The sequence below is a fragment of the Mustelus asterias genome, chromosome 3, assembly GCF_964213995.1.
Source record: "Mustelus asterias chromosome 3, sMusAst1.hap1.1, whole genome shotgun sequence".
In the NCBI taxonomy this organism is placed as follows: domain Eukaryota; kingdom Metazoa; phylum Chordata; class Chondrichthyes; order Carcharhiniformes; family Triakidae; genus Mustelus; species Mustelus asterias.
The window spans coordinates 74,600,882-74,625,846 of NC_135803.1; the positions used below are offsets into that span (position 1 = coordinate 74,600,882).

General features: G+C 44.0%; 1 protein-coding gene across 1 annotated transcript; it reads left to right on the forward strand.

Moving 5' to 3' along the window:
• The first annotated feature begins 11,941 nt into the window (after positions 1 to 11,941).
• On the forward strand, positions 11,942 to 16,873 carry LOC144491837 (maestro heat-like repeat-containing protein family member 1). Its single transcript, XM_078210131.1, has one exon. It carries the CDS (start codon positions 11,942 to 11,944, stop codon positions 16,871 to 16,873), a length of 4,932 nt encoding a protein of 1,643 aa, XP_078066257.1.
• Positions 16,874 to 24,965: the final 8,092 nt, after the last annotated feature.

A 24,965-nucleotide genomic window follows, 5' to 3' on the forward strand; every position in this document is an offset into this window, starting at 1 on the left:
CTGACCAATGCTTGTGCTTTCGCGCTCTGGATTTGCTGGTGGTTATCTGACTTGTTCCTCAAACCATATTAACCCAACATTTTTGGTGGCGTGGGGAGCTCCTTCACTGTTGGGAAGCTCTCCCCATTGTGACGGATGCTTGCCAACTTCCCAGACACAGAATCAGAGTTGTTTTTTTCATTTTTTTCTCCAGATGTGGGTGTCATTGGCTACTTTAGCATTTATTATCCATCCCTAATTACCCTTGAGAAGGTGGTGGTGAGCCATCTTCTTAAACTGCTGCAGTCCATGTGGTGTAGGCACACCCACAGCGCTGTTAAATGTAGTATAAGGATCTGGCACATATAGGGTTAATGTCGGACTGAGTACAGTAGCGTTCACACAGTGATGTAAGAGAACACATCATAGAATCATAGAATGACCTACACATGACTTACACCTAACGTCAGTATAGCACACAGAGCCATGTGTGCCAGCCACCATGGAGACAGCTACAAGCTTTTACCCTTCACTGTATCTTTGTAATTAGTTTTAAGAGCCAATAAGGTCTTTCAGTTAAACTACATATGATTACAAAGCCTTACTCAGACCTACCCAATTGTAACCAACAGCCTGCAATATTGCAAAGGATGTTCCAGGATTTTGATCCTATGACAGTAAAGGAACATCAATATGGTTCCAAGTTATGTTGGTATGTGGCTTGGAGGGGGACTTGCAGGTGGTGGTGTTCCCATGTATCAGCTGCCCTTGCCCTTCTAGCTGATTGGTCCAGTTCAGAGTCTGGTCAATGATAATCCCAGGATGTTGATAGTGGGGGATTCAGCGATGGTAATGCCATTGAATGTCAAAGGGAGATGGTTTGATTCTCTTTTGATGGATAGACTCATTGCCTAGCATTTGCGTGGAAGTCATTTGGTCCCTCGTGTCTCTGCCTGCTGTTTGAATGAGCACTTCACCTCGTATCCCTCCTTGTTAATTCACTCTGCCCGAGGAGCTCAGGATCTTAGAAACATAGAAAACTACAGCACAAAACAGGCCCTTCGGCCCCACAAGTTGTGCCGAACATATCCCTACCTTTTAGGCCTACCTATAACCCTCCATCCTATTAAATCCCATGTACTCATCCAGGAGTCTCTTAAAAGACCCTACTGAGTTTGCCTCCACCACCACTGACGGCAGCCGATACCACTCGCCCACCACCCTCTGTGTGAAAAACTTCCCCCTAACATTTCCCCTGTACCTACCCCCCAGCACCTTAAACCTATGTCCTCTCGTAGCAGCCATTTCCACCCTGGGAAAAAGCCTCTGAGAGTCCACCCGATCTATGCCTCTCAACATCTTATATACCTCTATTAGGTCTCCTCTCATCCTACATCTCTCCAAGGAGAAAAGACTGAGCTCCCTCAGCCTATCCTCATAAGGCATGCCACTCAATCCAGGCAACATCCTTGTAAATCTCCTCTGCACCCTTTCAATCTTCTCCACATCCTTCCTGTAATGAGGCGACCAGAACTGAGCACAGTACTCTCTTCCGCCTATGACCAGTGTCATCCATTCCCCCTCGAACTGAAAAATCTTCAGTCCCAAGAGTCAAAACCCTTCCTGTTGAAAAATCTCACAGTCTTCAGAGCTTGCCTTTCCAATACTAAATCTGATTTCTTTTCAAACTTATCTGTTTAATTCTAAGATAAACACAAAATACTGTGGATGCGGGAATCTGAAACAAAAACAGACCAATGCTGGAAAACCTCAGCAGGTCTGACAACATCTGTGGAGAGAGAATAGAGCCAATGTTTCGAGTCAGGATGATGCTTCATCAGAGCTGAGGAAAGAGAGGCAGCAGAGATTTATATTATGAGGGTAAATCTCTGCTGACTCTCCTCTCAGCTCTGACGAAGGGTCATCTGGACTCAAAGCATTGGCTCTATTCTCTCTCCACAGATGCTGTCAGACCTGCTGAGGTTTTCCAGTATTTTTCTGTTTCTGTTTAAATCTATTTTTAGGCCAATTCTACCTCCAATCCCAGAGTGGCTAAAGTCTATCCATTAAATTCCAGCCTATAACTCCCTCCCAGCTATCTTATTCATTATCCGACATTCTATACATAACTGGCCACAGCTATCAATTGACATTTGTTCAAGTCTGTTACTTCCTCCCAGGAAGTAATGTATTCTATGCATTATTTTATACATTATTCTATGTATTATTCTGTACATTTGCCATTAGACATGAAAGGATTGTATTTCTATAGCATTTTTCATGACAATCCAAGCATTTATAATCAAATAAATATTTTGGAAGTGTAGTTAGTATTGTAATGTAGGAAACACCACAGTCAATTTGAACACAGCAAGCTCCCAGAAACAGCAATGAGACAAATGAGAAGATCATCTGTTTGTGGTGATGTTGTTTGAAGGTTAAATATTGCCAATACTCTGGGAGAACCCCTCTGTACTGTCACAGAAAGAGCTGTACAATGTTTTATATCGACCTGAGAGGGCAGATAACTGGGGCCTTAGTTTGATTTCTCACCTTGATAGGAGGCACCTCCAACAGTGCAGCCCTCCCTCAGTACTGCACTGTCATAGAACCATAGAATGATTACAGCACAGAAGGAGGCCATTCAACCCTACCTGTCTATGCCAACTCTTTGCAAGAGCAACTCAACTTGTCTCCAATCCCCCATCTTATCCCACTATCCATGCAATTCTTTTATTACCAGGCACTTATCCAATTCTTTTGTGAAAGCCTCCACCCCACTCTCAGGCTCGGCACTCCTAACCCTGCCAGCTTAGTCTGTATGGTCAAGCTTCTGGGGTAGGATTTGAACTCATGATATCTGGCTCAGAGGCGAGTGTGACATTAATTGGTATAACCCAGCCTGACACTCACACTTGAATATGTATCCATTCCTAACATGTGATAGAATCATAGAGCGCAGAAGAGACCTTTTGGCCCATTGAGTCCGCACCAACACATTAGAAACACCTGAACTTCAACCTAATCCCATCTGCCAGCACTTGGCCCATAGCCCTGAATGTTATGATGTGCCAAATGCTCATCCAATGTCTTTGATGAGATTCAATGAGATTGGATGAGCACTGTATCCAATGTCTTTGATGGTATTCCAGTCTGTAACTCATTCCCAGTAATCTGTTCTCAGTTTAGTTCAGGTTAATACTGTAGATTGTGACATTTAAGTCAATCTTTGACGCCTCCATAGATCCATCCAAAAACAAGCCGTTGGCTGAAATGCTGAGTATAAAAATAATATGCGTATGGATGTTGGTAGTCACCATTTTGAAATATGAAAAATGCATAAGACTGATCATTTATATTAAATCAATGTGGCACGAGTTATTGAATGAATTAATCATGCAAATATACTTTTAACCACCATGAAAGCATCTGAAAACTGTCCAATTCAGTTCACAGAACTGTATTCAGTGTCTGAAACAAAGGCTAGAATTCTCCGAATTCTCCAATCTTATATACCGCTGCTAGTGAGAACGGCGAATTTGGCACTCAGCTAAAGCTTCATTTAGTGCAGCGGGACTGGAGAATCCCAGCCGCAGATGAGGTTGAAGAATTCCAGCTAAAGAGTTCATCAAATTCATTCTGAGTCACTTTGGCTATGACTCATCAAAAGGGTCCCAACCTGGATCAGATTTGATGCTTTTGTTCAAGATCACCTTCCACAACAAATCATCTTCCTCCCCATCCATTGAATTGGATACTCTACATTTTCTGAATGATCTGCTGACACTTGCTGCACTAATTGAATTTCATGATTTGATACTGAAACCACGCAAAACATTCGGCAGTGGCAACACGTGTGTTTCCAGTCTTTATGAAGGGTTTTTCTCCCTCAACCATCCACCTATTCCATTTGCCGTGAACCTTGAATATTTTGTCAAAGGTTGAATGATGGACTATACCCCCTGGTATAACTGCAATTTGGGTGGTATTTCTTCAGCGGGTCCTCTCAACCTCATCGGTTATAGGTTTTAAGTTTATTTATTAATGCCATAAGTCGGCCTACATTAACACTGCAATGCAGTTACTGTGAAAATCCCCGAGTCGCCACACTCCGGCACCTGTTTGGGTGCACTGAGGGAGAATTTAGCATGACCAATGCACCTAACTAGCATTAGGAAGGAAACCGGAGCACCCAGAGGAAATCCCATGCAGACTCGGGGAGAACGTGCAGACTCTGTACAGACAGTGACCCAAGCCAGGAATCGAACCTGGGTCCCTGGCACTGTGAGGCAGCAGTGCTGACCACTGTGCCACCGTGCAGCCCCATGGGATATGAACAAGCTCCACAATGAAAAACTGAATTTTTTACATAATTCACCGGGATTACAGAATCACAGAATTATCACATCCTATTCCACACATAACTTCATTCCATTTTCATCCATTCAACCGTTGTCATGAATATGTACAAAATCTCTTGCAGGGATCTTGATGTTAGGCATAGTTTTGCATTTGAAAATTACCATAAGTTTTAACTTTGTCCATTAGCTTTGCAGACGAACAAAGAACAAAGAACAATGCAGCACAGGAACAGGCCCTTCGGCCCTCCAAGCCCGCGCCGCTCTCTGGTCCAAACTAGACCATTCTTTTGTATCCCTCCATTCCCACTCCGTTCATGTGGCATTCTAGATAAATCTTAAACGTTCCCAGTGTGTCCGCCTCCACCACCTTGCCCGGCAGCGCATTCCAGGCTCCCACCACCCTCTGTGTAAAATACATCCTTCTGATATCCGTGTTAAACCTCCCTCCCCTCACCTTGAACCTATGACCCCTCGTGAATGTCACCACCGACCTGAAAAAGCTTCCCACCGTTCACCCTATCTATGCCTTTCATAATTTTATACACCTCTATTAGGTCACCCCTCATCCTCCGTCTTTCCAGTGAGAACAACCCCAGTTTACCCAATCTCTCCTCATAACTAAGCCCTTCCATACCAGGCAACATCCTGGTAAACCTCCTCTGCAATCTCTCTAAAGCTTCCACGTCCTTCTGGTAGTGTGGCGACCAGAACTGGGCGCAGTATTCCAAATGCGGCCGAACCAACGTTCTATACAACTACAACATCAGACCCCAACTTTTATACTCTATGCCCCGTCCTATAAAGGCAAGCATGCCATATGCCTTCTTCACCACCTTCTCCACCTGTGACATCACCTTCAAGGATCTGTGGACTTGCACACCCAGGTCCCTCTGCGTATCTACACCCTTTATGGTTCTGCCATTTATCGTATAGCTCCCCCCTACGTTAGTTCTACCAAAATGCATCACTTCGCATTTATCTGGATTGAACTCCATCTGCCATTTCTTTGCCCAAATTTCCAGCCTGTCTATATCCTTCTGTAGCCTCTGACAATGTTCCTCACTATCTGCAAGTCCAGCCATTTTAGTGTTGTCCGCACCAAGTGACACCGTGAATCTTGTCCTCTCATATCCTTATCCAATCCTTATCTGTATCAGCAGAATTGTTTTTGAACCTTCCCATCTGCAGTTTGGCTGCTGGATACATTGAAATTTATGGACATTTTATCCATGTTGCCAAACTGACGTAATGGGTGCTTGTTGTTTTGTGGCCAGCTGGTGAGGAATTGCTGGAAACTGGTCTTTTTGGCTTTGAGGTCTCTTGATCGTCTTTGAGCAATCTTGGCCTTCTGCCATGTAGGTGGGAAACCCTAATAGGTTAATAAGATTTTTCAACTTAAACATTAAGGCACTGACAGAACTACCAGCATTCAGTTAAATGACTTTTAAAACAAGTTTATAAGTTAACAAGAAAGCAGGTTATACGTATGAGATGCAGTAAAAGATTTAAATGAGTGATTATGATTTTAAAACACATATGCTGATCTTTTGAATGTATTAATGTATTGTTAAGGTATATTGTTCACTTTAGTCAAAAACAATTTGCCGCAAAGTATCATGGGAACAGGCATTAGAGCGAAGCCATATTCCAAGAGAATGTTTGAACCTTGAGAATATGCAAGATTTATCAGTAAAGTTTTAGATGGAAAGAACATTTAGAACACTTAATCATATTCATGAATCAGGCTTATTCACTGTCCAGATGAGATGGATGCATGCCCAGACATGGAGTCATCTGTTAATCTGGTTTGGCAGTGACCTTTAAGAGAACCCATGGGAATGTTCATTTGAACTTTGAGCTAAGCATCTGGGGTTACTAGGCAACCTCAGACGAAGGGAAGTGGGATCAGCCAAGGCAGGAGTTAGCTTCCAGATTCTATGGACTAATAAAATGCTATTATGCCAGAGAGTAAGATGCAATTGGCTAAAGTATATGACAGGTATTATTGTTGATTTGTGTATATTGAAGATGATTGATTTTTAAATTAATGAAGATGTGTTGTAATTGATAAGGAAACCTATAATTGATCTGTTTTGAATTGTTTACATCAGATTCATCGAAGAGGTCCAGGTGCTCTATGTCAGAGCTGCTGTGATCCTTTTGATGAACTCTGAGCAGCCGCTGATTTTAAATAAAGTTACATCTTTGAACAGAGATACTGGCTTCGTGAGTCTTGTATTGTCTAAAGGCAATACCGGCCACTTCAGTAACCCAACCAACATGTCACAGCACGTGACTGTTTTATTCCACAAAGCAGCTACCCCAACAAGCTATTAGTCTGAATTCTTTGGAGACTGAGGGTTTGATTTGATCCACTTAAGTGCGTATGTATGCACTTCATTTCTGGTGTAACCATTCTGCTGATTTTTGAGGACCCATTCTGACACAAGCTTTTCATGACCAGGCCAGAGGCTGATCCTTGATCTCATGGCACTTTTGGTCTAATGCATTTTTTTCAGGGTCGATCTCTTCTTTCAATCTCACACTAGTTTTTCACTAATCTTGATTTCCCTCGCTGCAGCGCAGTTATTTGACGATTGAGCAAAGATTACAGCTTTTAGTTGGAAAGTATCTTTGTACTTCAGTCACTTTACTGAGGACCCATTTCTGTTCGCCACTTGCCAGGCTATGTACGGCCTGTTCTGTGTGTGGATATGTCTGAAAGTCCTGAGCATCTTTTTTGCAACACAGCTCATATCATCTGCTTGATCCCCTGTGCCAACTTACAGTATGAGGTAAGTATTTGTGGGGTGAAGAACTGACTACATTTCGTAGCTGAAAAGGAGGGTCGGCCTATACACTGTGTCGGCAAAAGCATGATTATTGGTGCCAAGAAAATGAGGCAGTCTTATATAGCAGGTCAACTTATAGACTGTAATTTATGGTACCCCTTTTCAACCTCCCTGCAGAAATCCGGGACACTTTGTTTGTACCATGCAGGTGTAGTGAGGAGTGTTATTAGTGCGAAACCCAATCAAAGCAGAAATGCTTCAAAGATGTAATCTCCTGATTTATGATGCTCGGAAACGGTGCCATTTCTCAACATGACATTACATGACACTATCAGCAAACAGCCCCAAAAGCACAGCAGACGGATGGAGGAAAACAAACTATTCCTCAGTTTAGAGTCAGCCTTTGACTAACTCACAGCGGGGGAGGTCGCGAATCAAACTGATAAAATATCAGGGAGGTCAAACTGTGCTGAAACTTGAAGCATTATTTGATGTGTACTGTATAGCATTAACTCACTCAGTGCTGCCTAGAAGCAATGTAAACTGATTTTCAGTGGCTATTCGCCACCTTTAAGCTTTTTACCAGTATGCATTTGCATGTGTATGTATGCATATATTATATATATGTACATAAATATATTTACTTGTCAAGTGTATCAAGGCATGTGGAGCAAAGGCAGCTAAATGGGGTTGAGGAATGGGTTAGCCATAATCAGACTGAGGGATAAAACAGCTTTGAAGAACTGAATTGCTTAATTCTATTTTTAAAATTCATTTATGGGATATGGGCGTCGCTGGCTAGACCAGCATTTATTGCCCATCCCGAGTTGCCTTTGAGAAGGTGGTGGTGAGCTAACTCCTTGAACTGGTGCAGTCCGTGTGGTGTAGGCACACCGACAGTGCTGTTAGGGAGAGGAGGGCGGGGGTCGCCATCAGTGGGGCTGGAAGATCCTGCCAGAAAATTCAGCCACATGTTCATCTCCGCCCGCAGGGACCCTGCCACTGGTCAGGCAGCAAACCCCTCGGAACTCCCAGCTTCTGAGAACAGTATCTATGCTCTTGACTATACTGTTTGCAAATTGCTACACCAATCTGAATGGCCTCCTTCACCATGGCCCTCTCAAAAACTGCCGATAATCACAAAGGATATCTAAAAGGAACTGTTAAGACAGAATACTGATGTCTAAAGCTCTGTTTGAAATTGAAAGAAAATATGTTGATTAATTTAGGGAGCAAAAATGTGATCCATGCTTTAGTTGATGTGAATCAAATCAATTTTCCATGCTTTCATATCTGCCACTTTTTGCATTGAGAGAAGATGGCAATGTTCGAAGCAATTTTCCCCTTTGATGTTCTATTGATATGACTTTGGTTTAAGCTGCAGGTCACTGACCACAAGCATCACAAATACCCTCATTTGAGTATCAGTAGCCTGTCACCAAACATACGCAAATCACCAAAGGAACAACTTGGAGATGTGACACAATAGACAAGAGGTGTCTTCAGGGAAAACATCATGAGATAAGACATGGATGAAAATATGTTTGACCTCTAAAACTTTCAAACGGAGATGAGGAGGAATTTCTTCAGCCAGAAGGTAGTGATTCTACGGAACTCATTGCCACAGAGAGCAGTGGAGGCCAGGTCATTGAGTGCCTTTAAGACATAGATAGATAGGTTCTCAATTAATAAGGGGGTGAAGGGTTATGGGAAGAAGGCAGGAGAATAGGGATGAGAATTATATCAGCCATGATTAAATGGTGGAGCAGACTTGATAGGCCGAATGGCCTAATTTTGCTCCTATATCTTATGGTCTTATGGTCTAATGTCAACGCTTTTCAATTTGTGACTGTCTGCTATGTGGTTCCATAGTATCTACCAAGTCTAATGGCAGGGGTCATGGGGTAAGCTATCTTTGAGCACAAAGGATGATTTATGGTGGCCAGGTGATTGTAAGGGCATTTCACAACAATTCATATCATCCCAACTGCATTAAACATGGAAACAAAGGCTTCCTTTAGAGAGTTCTACCTCCTTTCTTTACAGCATTTAGTCACCAACTAATGGATCTTTAATAGTACTGGCCACAAAAAAAATCAGAGAATGCAATCACAGAATTCTATAGCACAAAAGGAGGACCTTCAGCATATTGTGTTTGGCCTGCTTTTTGAAAGATTCAATTGGCCTGACTCCTCCGATCATTCTTTATAACTTCCTTTTCAAGTCTATTTAGCTAACTCCCTTTAGAAAAGTATTATTGAATCTGCTTCCACTATCCTTTCAGGCAGTGCATTGCAGATCGTAATAACTTGCTGTGTTAAAAAAGAAAGTTCTGATTTCCCTTCTGGTTCTTTTACCAATTACCTTAAATCTATGTTCTCTATTTGCTGAACCTCCTGCTGTGGAAATAGTTTTTCCTTTATCTACTCTATCAAAACGCCTCAAAACACCAATTAATTTAATTAAACATCTATTAATTCTCCTCTACTGATCTCAGAAGGACAATGACAGCTTCACTAGTTTCATCAGAGTAGATAGGGAGAAACTGTTCCTGCTCGCAAAAGCATCAAGAGCGAGAGGGCACAGATTTAGAGTGATTTGCAAAAGAAGCAAATGCGATGCGCGAGAAAAAACTTCTTCATGCAACGAGAGGTTTGGGTCTGGAATGCGCTGCCTGGAAGTGTGGTGGAGAGGCAGATTCAATTGAGGCATTCAAGAGGACATTAAATGATTATTTGAATAGAAAAAGACAAGACACTGGACCTACGCCATGATGCCCATCATGGAGAACTGGTGCAGATACAGTGGGCTGAATGGCTTTCTTCTGCGATGAAACAGTGATTCTGTGAACTGAAGTCCCAGATCCTGGGTGCTAATCCAGTCAATCTCCTCTGTACTCGACCTACATGTGCTGCTTTACAAGTAAGAATTGAGGCAAGAAACATCATTTTTAATTCAAGGATGTGGAAGTACATTTAGTAGGTACTGAGAGAGCCATGTATTAATGTGACATTTTTGATGCACACTAGATGGCTCGATAATGGTGCAGTTCAGTGGAAACAATTCTCATTTAATTTTTAACACCCATAAGAATTAAAGTTAAAACTTATAAATAATTGAGACAGTGATAGGGAAACAGATAAATGGACTGCATCTGTACTGAAATGTTCCATTAAGGTGATGCTCTGACCATGATTTACAACTGCTACAAGCCTACTTTGACTCAAAGCTATGCAATGCTACTGGCAAAAGTAGATTTTGCAGGTTTGTATTTCTAGTAAAAGGATGCTAAGTGTTGGATGTGCACCTTAGGGCACGGAGACTGGCATAAACTACAGGGACTAACATTGATAAAGTCTTCACTTCCCCTTACATGCAGGTTAGCTGGCAGTTCGGGTCACCGGTCATCACAATGAAACACATGACTGCATGAGGGCAGGAAATGATGGCATAATCGGCTTTTCAAAAACAAGCTTGGTTGCAATCTGATATATTGCTGTTCAACCCAGCTTTCACCTGTGGGGAGGGCTGGCTGAAAAACCTGAAAACGAGTCGGCGAAACCTTCGAACAAAAGATAGAAATAGTTTGAAACGCTGACAACAGTAATCTGAAGAATAATCGGCGTTTGATGGAATTAATCATCTGAAATAAGGAGCGGATCCTTGTGTTCTGAATGAAGAAGACTATTCAATATCAGAAATGAGTCAAGTTCAAAACTCAATCACCACTTTGAAGATCTACAAAGACATGCTGAGAGCATTGTCTGCCTTTAGTGAACACTATTTATCATCAGAGAACAGTGTCTGAAATCAAAATATGTCCAGAACAGGTTTCATTTGCACCAGTTGCATTAACAAAGATTTGCAGAGCAACACATTGAAAATACTTTAGTCCCTTTATTAACTTGAGGATTTGAAATCACATACGGAAAAGAATTGGATCCTAAGAGCAGAGGAAATTTAACAAGAGGAGGGTGTGAATATCTTCTCAGAACTTTCAACAACCAGTATTACTGTGAACAGAGGTAAAACAGGAGGACTTGTGTGAAACAGGACTCAGACCAACCCGTGAGGGAATTAGATAATTTCATAGCTGCGATATTGTAGTTCCAAATAACTTCTGTCACTTGTTGAAACATTGACTCAAAGATGGTGAGACAATAGGAAGATTTGATTCATCTTCCTACATCTCAGAACGAAATTGTCATCAATTTTGGAGAATTCTGGGATTTTTAAGACAATTAAGTGTTTTGGAGCCCCTTTTAACAACATAACGAAGAAAACAATCTGAGGAAGAATTTACTTGATTTGGACGCCCTCTTCAGGGAGTTGCACCAATCATCAGAGACATCTGTATTATAGAGAAATAAAAGGAAGCAAATAGGGTCACAAAGAAGCTAAACTTTAAAACTCGATGGAGTCTTGTGAAGGATTTGTGAGGGGAAGCTGAGAGCACGGTTCCTCATTTGCCTGTGTGTCTTATCACAAGACAAACTTCTCACTGTTCCGCTCAAAAACATTTTGCGCTGAGTCAAATCAATGGCAGAAGTCATTAAAATATCTACCAAACTTAATACATCGATAGAATCAGAGAGTAGGAAATTTGAAGTAAAGAGCCGTGATTGTGTTCATCAGTATTGAAGTGTTTTTGTTCTGTAAGGGAGAAAGGAAGAAATATAATTACCAACAAAGAAATCCTGAGGAAAGATTGGGAGCCCTGCTCCAGGAAACAAAGGCAGAAAGGGATCACTACAGGAACTGCAGAAAAGAATGTAAACATCTGGGATTCCAGAGTGACTTACAGTAAAGATGGCGAGTAGCAAAATGGAAGCTTTGCTGAATTCAATCATGGAGGTGCCTTTGGATGAACATGGCTTGGTTAAGGGGACAGTTTTTGAGTCCCTGCAAGAACTTGGACACGTGGACGCAGAAGGAGTCCTAATGTTCTGTCGCAAGTATGTCATCCACCACAAGCGGCTGCTGCTGGAGTGCCGCACTGCATTGCTAAAGGTGATGGCACAACTGGTGAAGGACAACATTGACGATTTGGGCCGGGTGGCAGCCAAAAAACTCATCACGCTGGCTTCCATCGAAATGACCAAATCAAAGGATGTGTCCGATGAGCATCAGGAGGTTGCCAGTCGGCTCCTATTGAATGTGGGTCATTGGTTTACTAAGGAGGCTTTCGATGAGCTGCTGTCAATGTTCCAGCCGAAGATGAGTCCCTTTTTCTTTGTGGTGTTGGCACTAGCCAATCTCTGTAAGGAACACGTGCATTTCATGGTCCCCTTGTTGAAACCTGTCCTCCATACTGTGCTGTCTATGCTTCCTGCAGTAACAGAAGAGAAAACCAAGTGGGTGTTCTGCTTTGCTTTGGGAATTTTTAGTGAGAGCATCCTTGCCTACCTATTCGACATAGAGGAGGCCCCAGACCCTACAGTGAAGAAGAATTTATTTTTCCAGGAGTTTTCTGATGCTTACGACATCCTGTTTGGTGTGTGGCTGCCCCAGAATGAACACAATGTGAGCACAGCAGTGATCGAGACTCTTGGCCAGATAACGCATCTGATTCCCTTTGACAAACTGGAGAACGAATTACCCAGGTTAATTCCGGTTATCTTGTCCATGTACCAGGAGACCGCGAGTGATTTCTGTGTCACCCAGGGACTGTATGGGGTATTGCACACTGCCGTGGAGAGGAACAGTGAGGAGCTGGTGCTGCAAATTGACAGCCTGCTTGTCAATTTGCACAATCAGATTTGCATTGCAGTGGAGCAACCCATGAACCCCTACTTTCAGAAGCAGCAGAAGGAAGTCCTTTGCTGCTTCAAGCTTCTGACACCATCCTTTACTTATCAGATTGTAGAATTCCTTCTGCGGAAGTTGGAAAGTACCAACAACCAAATTCGCCTCGGAACGCTGACTGTGCTGGATCACCTTATCAACATGGTCCCACTTTACATGGCCAGTCAGAAGAATCAGATTCTGGCTGGGATGAAGCTATTGGTTTTAGCCAGTGATAACAGAGTGAAGGGGAAGCTTGGCCAGATAATATATACCGTGGCCCGCCACAACTACCTCCATTTGGAGGGAGGAAAGGAAATGGTGGAGTTTATCATCCGACAGTGCGCTCTACCCATTACGGAGAATGAGGACAACATTGAGGAGCCCTACAACGTCACGGCAGATGTGGTCACGGATCGCGATCTGAGGAGGTGGTGCGAAGACCTGATAAAATTGTTGACCGCGTTACCGATAGACAACGTTCTCTGGCCACTCCTCTTTGAGTTTATTACTCCAGTGCGATACACAAATGCATTAGCGACAGTCTGCAGCTCCCTGGTGTTGCTTGCAATGAAGAAAATAGAAGCGGGGTCAACGGAAAGCTTCCTCAGTTACAAGGAGAATCCGAATATGCCTGGGAATCACGCTCTGCTGACAAGGTTGCTGACCATGTCGTCATCTCTGCATCAGGGGAAAGGCAGGTGCGCCCCAGCTCTGATTCTACTGCAGGTTCTGGGCATGGACATCCACCCGGCAGCTCCTCAAGTCTGGGAAAGGGAGTTTCCCACTCTCCTCGACTACCTGCAGGAGAATGCCGAGAAGACCCTGCTCCAGAGCCAGTGGGAAGAAAAACTGGTGAACGTTTTGTTCCAGACACTGGAGTTGATAGAGGATGAAGATTGGCTTAGCCAGCTTGGTAAAGAACTGATTAACCACCTTCACAGCCATTATAATTTCCCACAGGAGAAAGGGTTTGTGTACAAATGTTTGGGCGCGGTGCTGCAACTTAGCCAGCATGAAGAAGTGGTAAAAAGAAGTCTACAGGAGGTGTTACAGACTGTCCGACACAATGAAGCATTGGAGAAACAGGGGATAGCCATTGGGGTTGGCTACTGTGCTGTAACCCATTTGGACACTGTACTGAATCTGCTGAAGGAATTTGCAAAGTTAAACATCTTTAAGAAGACGGCAAGTTATTTTCAGATTATTAAGGATCAGGAGGACATTGAAATAATAAAAGTGAAAAGTACACTCATCTCGTGCTATGGGCACATCGTGCTGTGCTCTCCAAAGGACCTCACTCCATCTCGAATAGACACTGAAATTATAGAGAATGTCCTCAACCATTACAATATCAAGATTTTGGGAATGAAGATTGAGGTCCGGGACTTGACGTTAAAGTTAAGCCTGATCCAGGCAGTGACCCAGTTAGCCAGAGCCAGTCAATCCGATGAAATGCCTGGCTACAGCTTCAGCAGGAAGGCTGAACTGCTGGCCTACATGCAGGAGCTCATCAAGGCAGAGCCTACAGAGACACTCCTGACCTCTGTGCGGAAGTCTGCTATTGATGCCTGTACCTCCCTCTTAAAACTCCAGCCCCAATTCAGTGAGAACCGGCAATTGATTCAAACGTGCCTGAATAGTGTTTTCAATCTGCCACACTTGGAGGTCAGCACAATCAATGAGCACCCAAATGTCAGCCTGGCAGAGAGGCAAGCGCTGTTTAATGACACAATGGCGTCGCTGCTGAACTTTCTGAAGCAGCTTTTGCTTTCTGACCTGTCGCCCACTGGACTTCAATCAGTGTTCACGAACATGGAAATCTGGATCCAATCCAGGAAAGACTATGCACGAGAAATGGCGATTGAGACCACTCTACAACTCCTGGTGTTTTACCTGGAACAAACTGGCACCAAAGATAAGGTTCCATCGCATAACCTGGCGGTTCTTATTGGGTACATGGTGCTTCGATGCACAGATCTATCGTGTGTTGTCAGGGAAACAGCCATTGAATGCCTGTATGTTCTACTCTACATCCAGTTGCGTTTTGAGGGACAGCCTGAGAATCTGAAAGACATAGAGGTGGAACACCTGAAAGTCATCAAAGAAGGATTGCATCACGGTAACTGCCAGTCCTTGTTTCAAGTGAGCACTGATATTGGCAAAGTTCTTTCGAAATGCATGCCTCAGCACCAGTTGTTAAGTTTACTCTTCACGTTGTTCCTGGGTTTTGCTGACGATAAAGCCAATGGTTCCTACGCAGCTTCAATTGTCACCAATGTCCTCATCACAAAATGTGGATCCAGCCTCACTGATGTCCCTGTGATTATCAAAGCCCTTCACAAAGAGCTGCAATCTATTACCCAGGTGCACATCATCCAGATGGTGATGCGTTCTATCTGCAACCTGGCCTGCCAGCATGTGCCCGTAGTATTACCCTGTCTTTTATGGTACCCTGTTCCGTTTGACGATTACATCAACGAGGTATGGGCGTCTCTACTCAAAACCAATTCAGTCGCCATGCACGCTATTAAGTATTTGTTGGACAATTTGAAGCTATTGTACGAGAGCAGCAAAGAGTCCCTTTTGAGCCACGTGACCAACGCAGAACCTCATCAGCCTCAGGCTGTGATCTGTGCTCTTCACCAGATGATATGTACCCAGGGCTCGAAAGATGTGACTGAGACACTTTACCCTCAGATATTCAGCACTGTTCTGATTCATCTCAGTTCCAGTGTCCAGGCTCGATTACCTCAGGACTTTTTTAGAATTCAGGCTGATAGGAAGCCCTCTGGCATGTCTCAAAAGCAGTGCACTGCCACCGCCTGTCATTACTCTATTGAGATACTTCAAGCGCTCCTGAGAGAGGGAGAGGGAAATGCTGCAGAGATGGTTCAGAAAGGAGGCTGGGACCTGATCAAACAGCCAGAGATGCACCATGAGGGGATTATGCTGCTGGCAAGCACAATGGCCAGCATTTCGGCTCCTCACCTGATCAGCATTGTTGAGCAACTAACGCCCGTGCTGGCTAACATACACGAGAGTCAGAGAATCACAGCCACGGCCTATTTCGGAGAGTTTCTCCATCACACAGTGGTCTCCGAGCTGATGTTGACGGACACACTTGTAGGCAGCTTGCTTCGATGTCTAATTGATGATTCTCCTGCGGTCCAGTGGTTGGCTGTAAAAGGCCTGGGCAATGCTGGCACTGGAGCTTCTCAAAAGGTTGAAAAATATGTCGCCAAGCTGTTGCCCGCAATGGTGTCAGTCATGGATCAGAATTCCAAAGTCAACACCCTGCTGGCAGTTGAGGCAATGGCAAGCGTCTCCAAGATCTTAGATAGTCTGCAGCATGATTATACCGATAGCATTCTGATTGACATGGCCAAGGCAATGGAGCCGCTCTTTGAGAATCGGCAGGATAAGGTGAGAGCTGCTGCCTTCACCGTCCTGGGGAAACTGCTCCGGTTTGGGAGCATGCAGCAGAACCCGGCATACATGGAGCACGTGTATTCCTCCTTGACCTACCTGCTGCTCCATCTCAATGACAAGAGCGAAGAGGTGAGGAAGGTCTCCAGGCAGGTGCTGACCCTGGTGGGCCCACTGCTACCATCGCAGAGGATATGCAAACACCTCCAAGAGCTGGGGCTGGAGGAAGGCGCCCTGGATTATGAGAATTACTTGAGTGTGACCTCCCGGCACATGGCTGAAGATTGGCCGGACAGGACCATCTACTACATCAGAAGCTGCACTCCCTTCTTCAGCAGCATCCAGACCGAGTTGCGGGAGAACGCGGTCACGTTTGCGAGTTTTCTCATGCAGCATGTTCCACCGGGTTACTCCAAATCCCCTGCCGCCAATCAGATGTGCAAGGAGTTGATAAACTTACTGTCAGATCATGTGCCGAGTGTCCGCATTAAGACATTGGCTGGAATCCAGCGCCTCTACATGTACTAACAGCTATCAGGACAAAACTTGTCAGGTGGAATATGCAGGGATTGTGCTTTGGCAAGAGTTTCTGCAGGAAAGGAATTCTGACGTTGGAAGCAATGGGAAGCAAGAAATTAGTTTGATGAGAGTGTCAGCTATTGCACTCAATAATGTCCCAGGGAGGGAGCTGAGTGGTCTTTTTATCCCCTTGTACACTATTGCTCTGTAAAGGATACTGCTCTAATAATCATCAGCAACAAAATATATTTATTATTGATTGTGTTAGCACATGGAAAATAGGCAGATTGGCCTCCTTCTGTGCTATATGATTCTAGGATAATTGGACAGTTAATTTTTCAATAAAGTGTTTACTTAAAAAAAATGAATTGTTTAGGTTTTAGATCTATTCACTTTTTAGGCTCATGTACACAGTCCATATCATTCCCCCAACAGAGAGGAAATCTGGACAATATATTCCCTGGTTCTCAGTTCTGTCATTCTAGAATAATCCTAAGTATCTCGCTCTCCACTCATACTTTCCCTTCTGCCATTTCTCCCTGTAAAAACCCAGGGTAGAATTTTCCAGTCCCGCCTGCCATGGGAATCGTAGCAGGCGGAACACGGACCATGCAAAGGTCTGTTGACCTTGGGCGGGATTTTCCGGACTTGGGGCAAGTTTCCACTGCCCTGGAGTTTAACCATTTCAGATCTTAACCACACCGACCTCTCCTCCGTCACCCAGCATTTGCTGCTGACAGCTGTACTAACAGCTGCACTAGAACTCCTGGGGAGTGAGTGCAGGAGGTGTGGGCAGCATTTCCTCCATTTCCTGCCCATGATCAGAAGCTCCGGGCTTTACCTGCCTTTCTTCCATTACATTTACTGGTCACCGGGCCAGATTTTCCATGTTTCCCTCTGCCATTCTGCTGCAAGTGTTTCCACCTGCCCTGAGCTGGTCGGTTCCTTTACTTGTCTCATTATCTCTGGCAACATCTGATGAAAGATCACAGACCTGAAGCATTAACTCTGTCTCTCTCTCTCTCTCTCTCTCTACTGATGCTGGCCGAGTATTGCTGAGTACTTCCGGTATTTTCTGTTTCTCTTTCAAATTCCCAGCATCCACAATAACCTACTTTTGTCATTGTCATCTCCTTTGTCCTCGCACCATTTGCCATGTAATCCTCTTGTCATATTATTATTCCTGCTTTCTATCATGGACTATCTATCTTGTCCCTTCGCTGCCAGCCAGTCTTCCTCCCAGGTACTTGCGTAAAAGTTGTTTAACCTCCAGTATCCTCCAGTTCTAATGATAGGTTGTTGATGTCAGATGTTAACTTTGTTTCGTACTCACGAATACTGAGCCTGTTCAACATTTCTGCTTTTTCTTTAGACCTTGGTTAATTATTTCCATTCCAAGTTTCTTCCCGCACTTAGTGGTGAACTAAGGCAGATTTTTGTCTGTTTCCATAACTAGTGACTCCTGGAACAGATTGCTAATCTGACACCAGGGGCTTTTAGCTTGAGGGGTGTTACCCCACAGCAAGTATGGCTGACCAGGAGTCTCTCCCATTCTTACCACCTGTCATTAGTGTGTTTGGGAGGATTTACAGGTTGGCTGTTTGACTGTGTTGTCAACCCACCTTCCTTGGGCATTAAGTCCTGGCGTGGGACTTGAACCTGGAAATTCTGGCTCAGAGGCAGGTACCCTACGCACTGCGCCATAAGACCTCCAATTGTTTATTGGGTACCTTTCTTTTGAACCAGACAGCATTGTTCCTAAAGAACCACCCCATGCTCCTGATGAACTTTACACAAGGCTGGTAGGTTGTGTGAGGAGAAATGACAACAATTCATTTTGAATAGTATTCAAAACAGATGTAACGTTCCTTGTGAGAGTTCTGATGTTATCTGATGTTATCACTTTCACAGCCCAAAATGCATTTTCTGCACCGTACCCCGTAAAAAAATATCAGCCACATTTTCCCATTAAAGAACTATTAATTACTACTCAACAGATTTATTATACTCACTTTTTTTCAAACATCACTGGAACAAAAACATTCAGTACCGTCTTTAGCCCACTTACATCCAAAGATTCCCCAAAGAGGCTGTGGCACAGTGTTGTTGTCATGGTCTCGTAATCCAGGAACCAAGGGCAATGTTCTGGGGACCTGGGCTTGAGCCCAACCCCAGTAGATGCTGTAATTTTAATTTTAAAAAATCTGGAATTAGAAGTTTAATGATGACCATAAACCATTGTTGTAAAAACCCATCATTAATGTTCTTTAGGGAAGGAAGTTTGCCATCCATAGCTGGCCTGGCCTACATTGTGCTTGACTCCTTAGTGCCCTCAGCAAGACACAGTTCAAGGAGTGAATAGGGATGAGGAATAAATCCTGGCCCAGCCATCGATGCTCACATTCCATAAAATAATTTTTAAAATTATGTTTTCAAGTCCCACAGAATGCCTGATGGAGTAGAAAGGCCAATTGGCTTTGCATCAGAAATGTTATCAGCTGCTGAAAACAAATATTCCCAGTTAGATGAAGAAAGCTTGGTTGTCATTTATGCAGTCAAAGAGTTTCATCAGTACATTTATGGACAGCACTTCACAATAGTTTTAGATCACAAGCGTTGTTATGATTTATTCGGAGAAGATAAGCCTCAGCAAGGGTGCAGTGATGGGCTCTCTTGTTGGCACTATACAGTTATACATACGTTCCAGCATCACCCAGGGACACGAAAATCAAATGTGCATGTACTCAGCCAGTTGCCCTTGCTGCTGACAGTAGCATCACCACTGGTCCTACAAAAGAAAGTGCTGCACTTGACAGAATCTTTGCCAGTCTCAGCTGGCACCGACAACAAACCCACCCAGGCCCTATCCCCGTCAAGCCACGTATTTACCCTGCTAATCTCCCTGACACTGAGGGGCAATTTAGCATGGCCAATCAACCAAACCTACACACCTTCAGAATGTGGGAGGATACCGGAGCATCTGGAGGAAACCCATGCAGACAGGGGGAAAATGTGCAAACTCCACACAGTCACCCGAGGCAGGAATCACACCCAGATCCCCGGTGCTGTGAGGCAGCAGTGCTAACCACTGTTCCACCGTGCCACCCTACGCAGCGCTGCTTGACCACTCAATCATGGGTGGGGGCATCACAAGCAAGTTCTCAGCCCTTCCCTTTCATAATGCCCCAGTGCCTCGAAGTAGCATCCAGGAGTAGGAACAGATGCCTCCACCAGCCCAACCCCTGCCCTCACCCAGAGACACAAAGATATGACTTTGCTGCTACTGGAGAATGGCACATATTGAGGGGGAGGATCGTACCTTGGACGTTCCTCCTGTAAGCAGCTAAGCTGAGAAGTGGTGCACTGCAGTCACTGAGCCACCTTGGGAGCTTCTCATGGGGAGAGTAACCCTCATGGGTTGAACAATAGCTCCTTTGTTCATCCTCTGAATGTATTTCAGGCCGGGTTTGTATCATGCGATAGTGTAACTATTCACAGAATTTATTTCACCTCAAATTTTAATTTCAAAAAGGCTATTCCTTTATTGGAGCAGATCAGAGGTGACTGAAAATTACACAGAATTAGATATTGTCTGATTCACTATTAATAACGTGGGGCACTTATGCTGTAAAAGTCCTGACTATAATTAATCTTTATGTCCAAGGTTCGAAGGAATTGTCTTGAAGCTGCTGCCGATGGAGAAAATTAATGATTAGTCTTGTCTTTCTCTCTTACTGGGGAGATTTTTAAAAATTAAAGCTGTGGTTTCAGGAGTCACTGTGTCCAGATTTTCTTGCAAGGCGCGTGCCACAGAAACCATTGTGAAGAATATAAACTTAAATCAACACCCTAAGTGGAGAGTGTAACAGTAATATGGATACAACATGTCAGGTAGTGTGTTGGCTCCAGCCATAGAAACAATATGCAAGGGACGGACGGGGTAAGGTCGGGGAATGGCCCTAAATCGCAGTGCTCCTTTGGAGAGCTGGTGCAGACACATTGGGCTGAGTGGTCTCCTCCTGCACCGTAACAATCCTGTGATTCTGGAGTACTGTTGCCTGGGCACTGCCCCACAGAGAGGATATACTGGGCAGGCTCCCCCTCCAGGCTGTGCCGCTTGCTGGTGCCGGGAAACCTGTGGCAGGGGTACGCCATTGGCAGGATTGTAAGAGCCCACCAGTGTACATGGTGGGGGGGGGGCTGTGGGAGGGAATGTGCAGATTGATCAGAATGATACTGGGACTAAAAGAGTTAAATCTTGTGGACAGGTTGCACAGGCTGTGTGAGCACTCTTGGGAGAATTGAAGATTAATTGAATTCTAATTGAGGTATTTATGATGATTAAAAGATTTAATAGGCTAGCTGGTGAGAAACTGTCTGGAAGTTGTTAGCTATTCACGCCAGCGGGATCTTCCGATCCCATCAATGGTGCACTCGCACTTCGGATTCGGTGGTGTGGGGTGCGGTATTCATTTTGATTCGGTGCACAGTATAAATAAACTTAAGATCAGATCTGGGCCATTCAGGGGTGACGTGACGAAACCTTGACTCACAAAATGGGCATTGGAATTAAGAACATAAGAACATAAGAAATAGGAGCAGGAGTAGGCCATCTAGCCCCTCGAGCCTGCCTCGCCATTCAATAAGATCATGGCTGATCTGACGTGGATCAGTACCACTTACCCGCCTGATCCCCATAACCCTTAATTCCCTTACCGATCAGGAATCCATCCATCCGCGCTTTAAACATATTCAGCGAGGTAGCCTCCACCACCTCAGTGGGCAGAGAATTCCAGAGATTCACCACCCTCTGGGAGAAGAAGTTCCTCCTCAACTCTGTCTTAAACCGACCCCCCTTTATTTTGAGGCTGTGTCCTCTAGTTTTAACTTCCTTATTAAGTGGAAAGAATCTCTCCGCCTCCACCCTATCCAGCCCCCGCATTATCTTATAAGTCTCCATAAGATCCCCCCTCATCCTTCTAAACTCCAACGAGTACAAACCCAATCTCCTCAGCCTCTCCTCATAATCCAAACCCCTCATCTCCGGTATCAACCTGCTGAACCTTCTCTGCACTCCCTCCAATGCCAATATATCCTTCCTCATATAAGTGGACCAATACTGCACACAGTATTCCAGCTGCGGCCTCACCAATGCCCTGTACAGGTGCATCAAGACATCCCTGCTTTTATATTCTATCCCCCTCGCGATATAGGCCAACATCCCATTTGCCTTCTTGATCACCTGTTGTACCTGCAGACTGGGCTTTTGCGTCTCATGCACAAGGACCCCCAGGTCCCTTTGCACGGTAGCATGTTTTAATTTGTTTCCATTGAGATAGTAATCCCATTTGTTATTATTTCCTCCAAAGTGTATAACCTCGCATTTATCAACGTTATACTCCATTTGCCATATCCTCGCCCACTCACTCAGCCTGTCCAAATCTCTCTGCAGATCTTCTCCGTCCTCCACACGATTCACTTTTCCACTTATCTTTGTGTCGTCTGCAAACTTCGTTACCCTACACTCCGTCCCCTCCTCCAGATCATCTATATAAATGGTAAATAGTTGCGGCCCGAGTACCGATCCCTGCGGCATGTTTCTGGGGAGGAACATATCCCTCCCCAGAAAAAACTCCTAACACTGTGGGTCAATTGAAGGTTTAAAAATTCATATTGATAGATCTGTGTTAGACAGAGGATAGTGAATCACCATGGAGTTAAGATACAGATTGGCCATATTGAATTGAATACAGACTCAAGGTGCTGAATGGAGCTACACCTGTTATTCTGTCCTGATGAACCTTATAATGGGCTAGGTTCTAACAGACGGAGCTGTAACCAAGAGCCTAATGGTGAAAGTAAAGTAAAGTATATTTATTAGTGTCACAGGTAGGTTTACGTTAACACTGTGATGAAATTACAGTTAAAATCCCCTAGTTGCCACACTCCAGCGGCTGTTCAGGTACACTGAGGGAGAATTTAGCATGGCTAATACACCTAACCAGCACATCTTTCGGATTGTGGGAGGAAACCGGAGCACCTGGAAGAAATCCCCGCAGACACAGGGAGAACATGCACACAGGCAGTCATCCAAGTCGGGAATCGAACCTGGGTCCCTGGCGTTGTGAGGCAGCAGTGTTAACCACTGTGCCACCGTGCCGCCCATCAGGATGTTGATGAGGGTGTTTTCTTAATTTATCCTCAGGATGTGAGCAAGACTATACCTAATGCCATGCCCTAGATTCCCTGAGAGCATTGTGTGGGGTTACTCCTGGATTTATTAAGGTTTAGTGGTGACCATACTTTCAGAATGGCATTTAGTTGGAAATTGTGGTATATTGATCCTGTGATGGTGATGATGAAAGTAGTATAATGGCTATTGTACTGGACTTGTAATTTAGAAGTCTGGACTAATAATTTGGAAATGTGGGGCTCTATCCACTGATGGAGGCAGTAATGGGGTCAGGAAAGTAAAAGAAAATCGATTTCTTGACTGCAAATTTCAGTTTGAGGCACCTTCCTGACCACGCACTATGTTAGTTTGGCCTTTTCAAGGGTTGGAAAGAGCTTGAGTGCAAACTGTACATGCAGCACTTCTGAGGTTAGGGTCCCCATTGTCAGGAGCATAGGCTATCTGAAATTCCTTCCCCCACCCCTGCTTTTTCATTTGTGTCACAGGTTTTGGAAGCTCAACCAAAACACACCGTGTCGGCGAGTTTGTGACCATTGGGGGAAAGCCTGCTGAGAAGTTGGGAACATTCTGATGAGCAAGTGTAAAATGCACTATTAGGTGCCGTATTGTAATTTGTATGTTTTTAATGCAGTGATACATTATAGGGCTCTGTCCTTCATCATCACTGAAGAATTAGCATACATTACAGTGTTTTATCCATGGAGAAAGTAACATTCTGCATTACAGTTGTAGAAAAATGTGCTGGAAAAGTCTGCTGTCATGTTTTGGACTGAAATTTAGATGTCCAGTGATCTTTAGCTTTGAAAAATTAGCCCTGCTGTTGAATGTTCAAAAATAAATCTAAGTCCCTTCTACACTCCATTGATTGACAGGTAATCTGCTTTGATCTAGAACAGAATACCACTGGCAGCTGATAGAAAGGCCACCTAATGTTACAGTTTCAATTAACTTCATTGTTGACATTTTCCAGTATTTGTTTTGATAGCTAGGATTATAGTGAATGCTTGGCTGAATTTCAATTGGTCTAGAACCACTTATCCCAGCAATGGGGCTGTGTTCATGTTTTGATTGACAGAATGGATTATTAAAGAATGTTGTAAAGCCTTTGATGTTGTAAGTGGATAAATGTTACTTTGATTTTACATCAGATTGACCACTTGAAAGGATTTACATTTTTTTGAATGGCGTCTATGGATGAGAGATTTTTTTACAGGACAAAGTCCCTTGAATGTAACAGCTCTATTTGATTTTTAGGTGCTTATTTTGTTTTAATGTCAATTCAAAGATATCCTGAGGTCTGTTGATTGGATAATGGGTGAGGTGGCTTTGAGGATACTTCGGGGGCATGAAGTGGGCAAGGGGAATATGAGGGGTCAAGTAGGGGGCAAGGAGGATTTGAAGGGTGCATGAGTTTGAGGAAGGGTGAGGATGAGAGTTAGCGGCCATAAGAGTTATATTGGGGAGTGAGGCTTTTGAGAAAATTAACTAAGATAGCCTTCTGACCAGTCCACCTTGGTATCCACACCCTCCAAAGCTGCCTTGGGATTTGGAAAACCTGAACCCTGCCCACCCACATCTCCAGGAGATGAAAAAATAATGGTTATGAACAAAGGTGATGGGCTCATGATTCAAATCTCAGGAACTGGAGTGCAGTTCCTGAGCACAACACATAAATCTAGCCCATGAGTTCAAATCCCATCAGAGCTCCTGGGAATTACAGTTCATTAAATAAGTTTGCAATTAAAAAGATGAGATCAGTATTATTCACTATGAAACTATGGGCTGTTGTAAAAACCCATCTGGTTCACTAATGTCCCTTAGGATGGAAATCTGCCATCCTTCCTGGCCTACACGTGACAGCAGACCCACTGTGATATGCCCTCAGAAATGCCACTTAGGTACATCAAG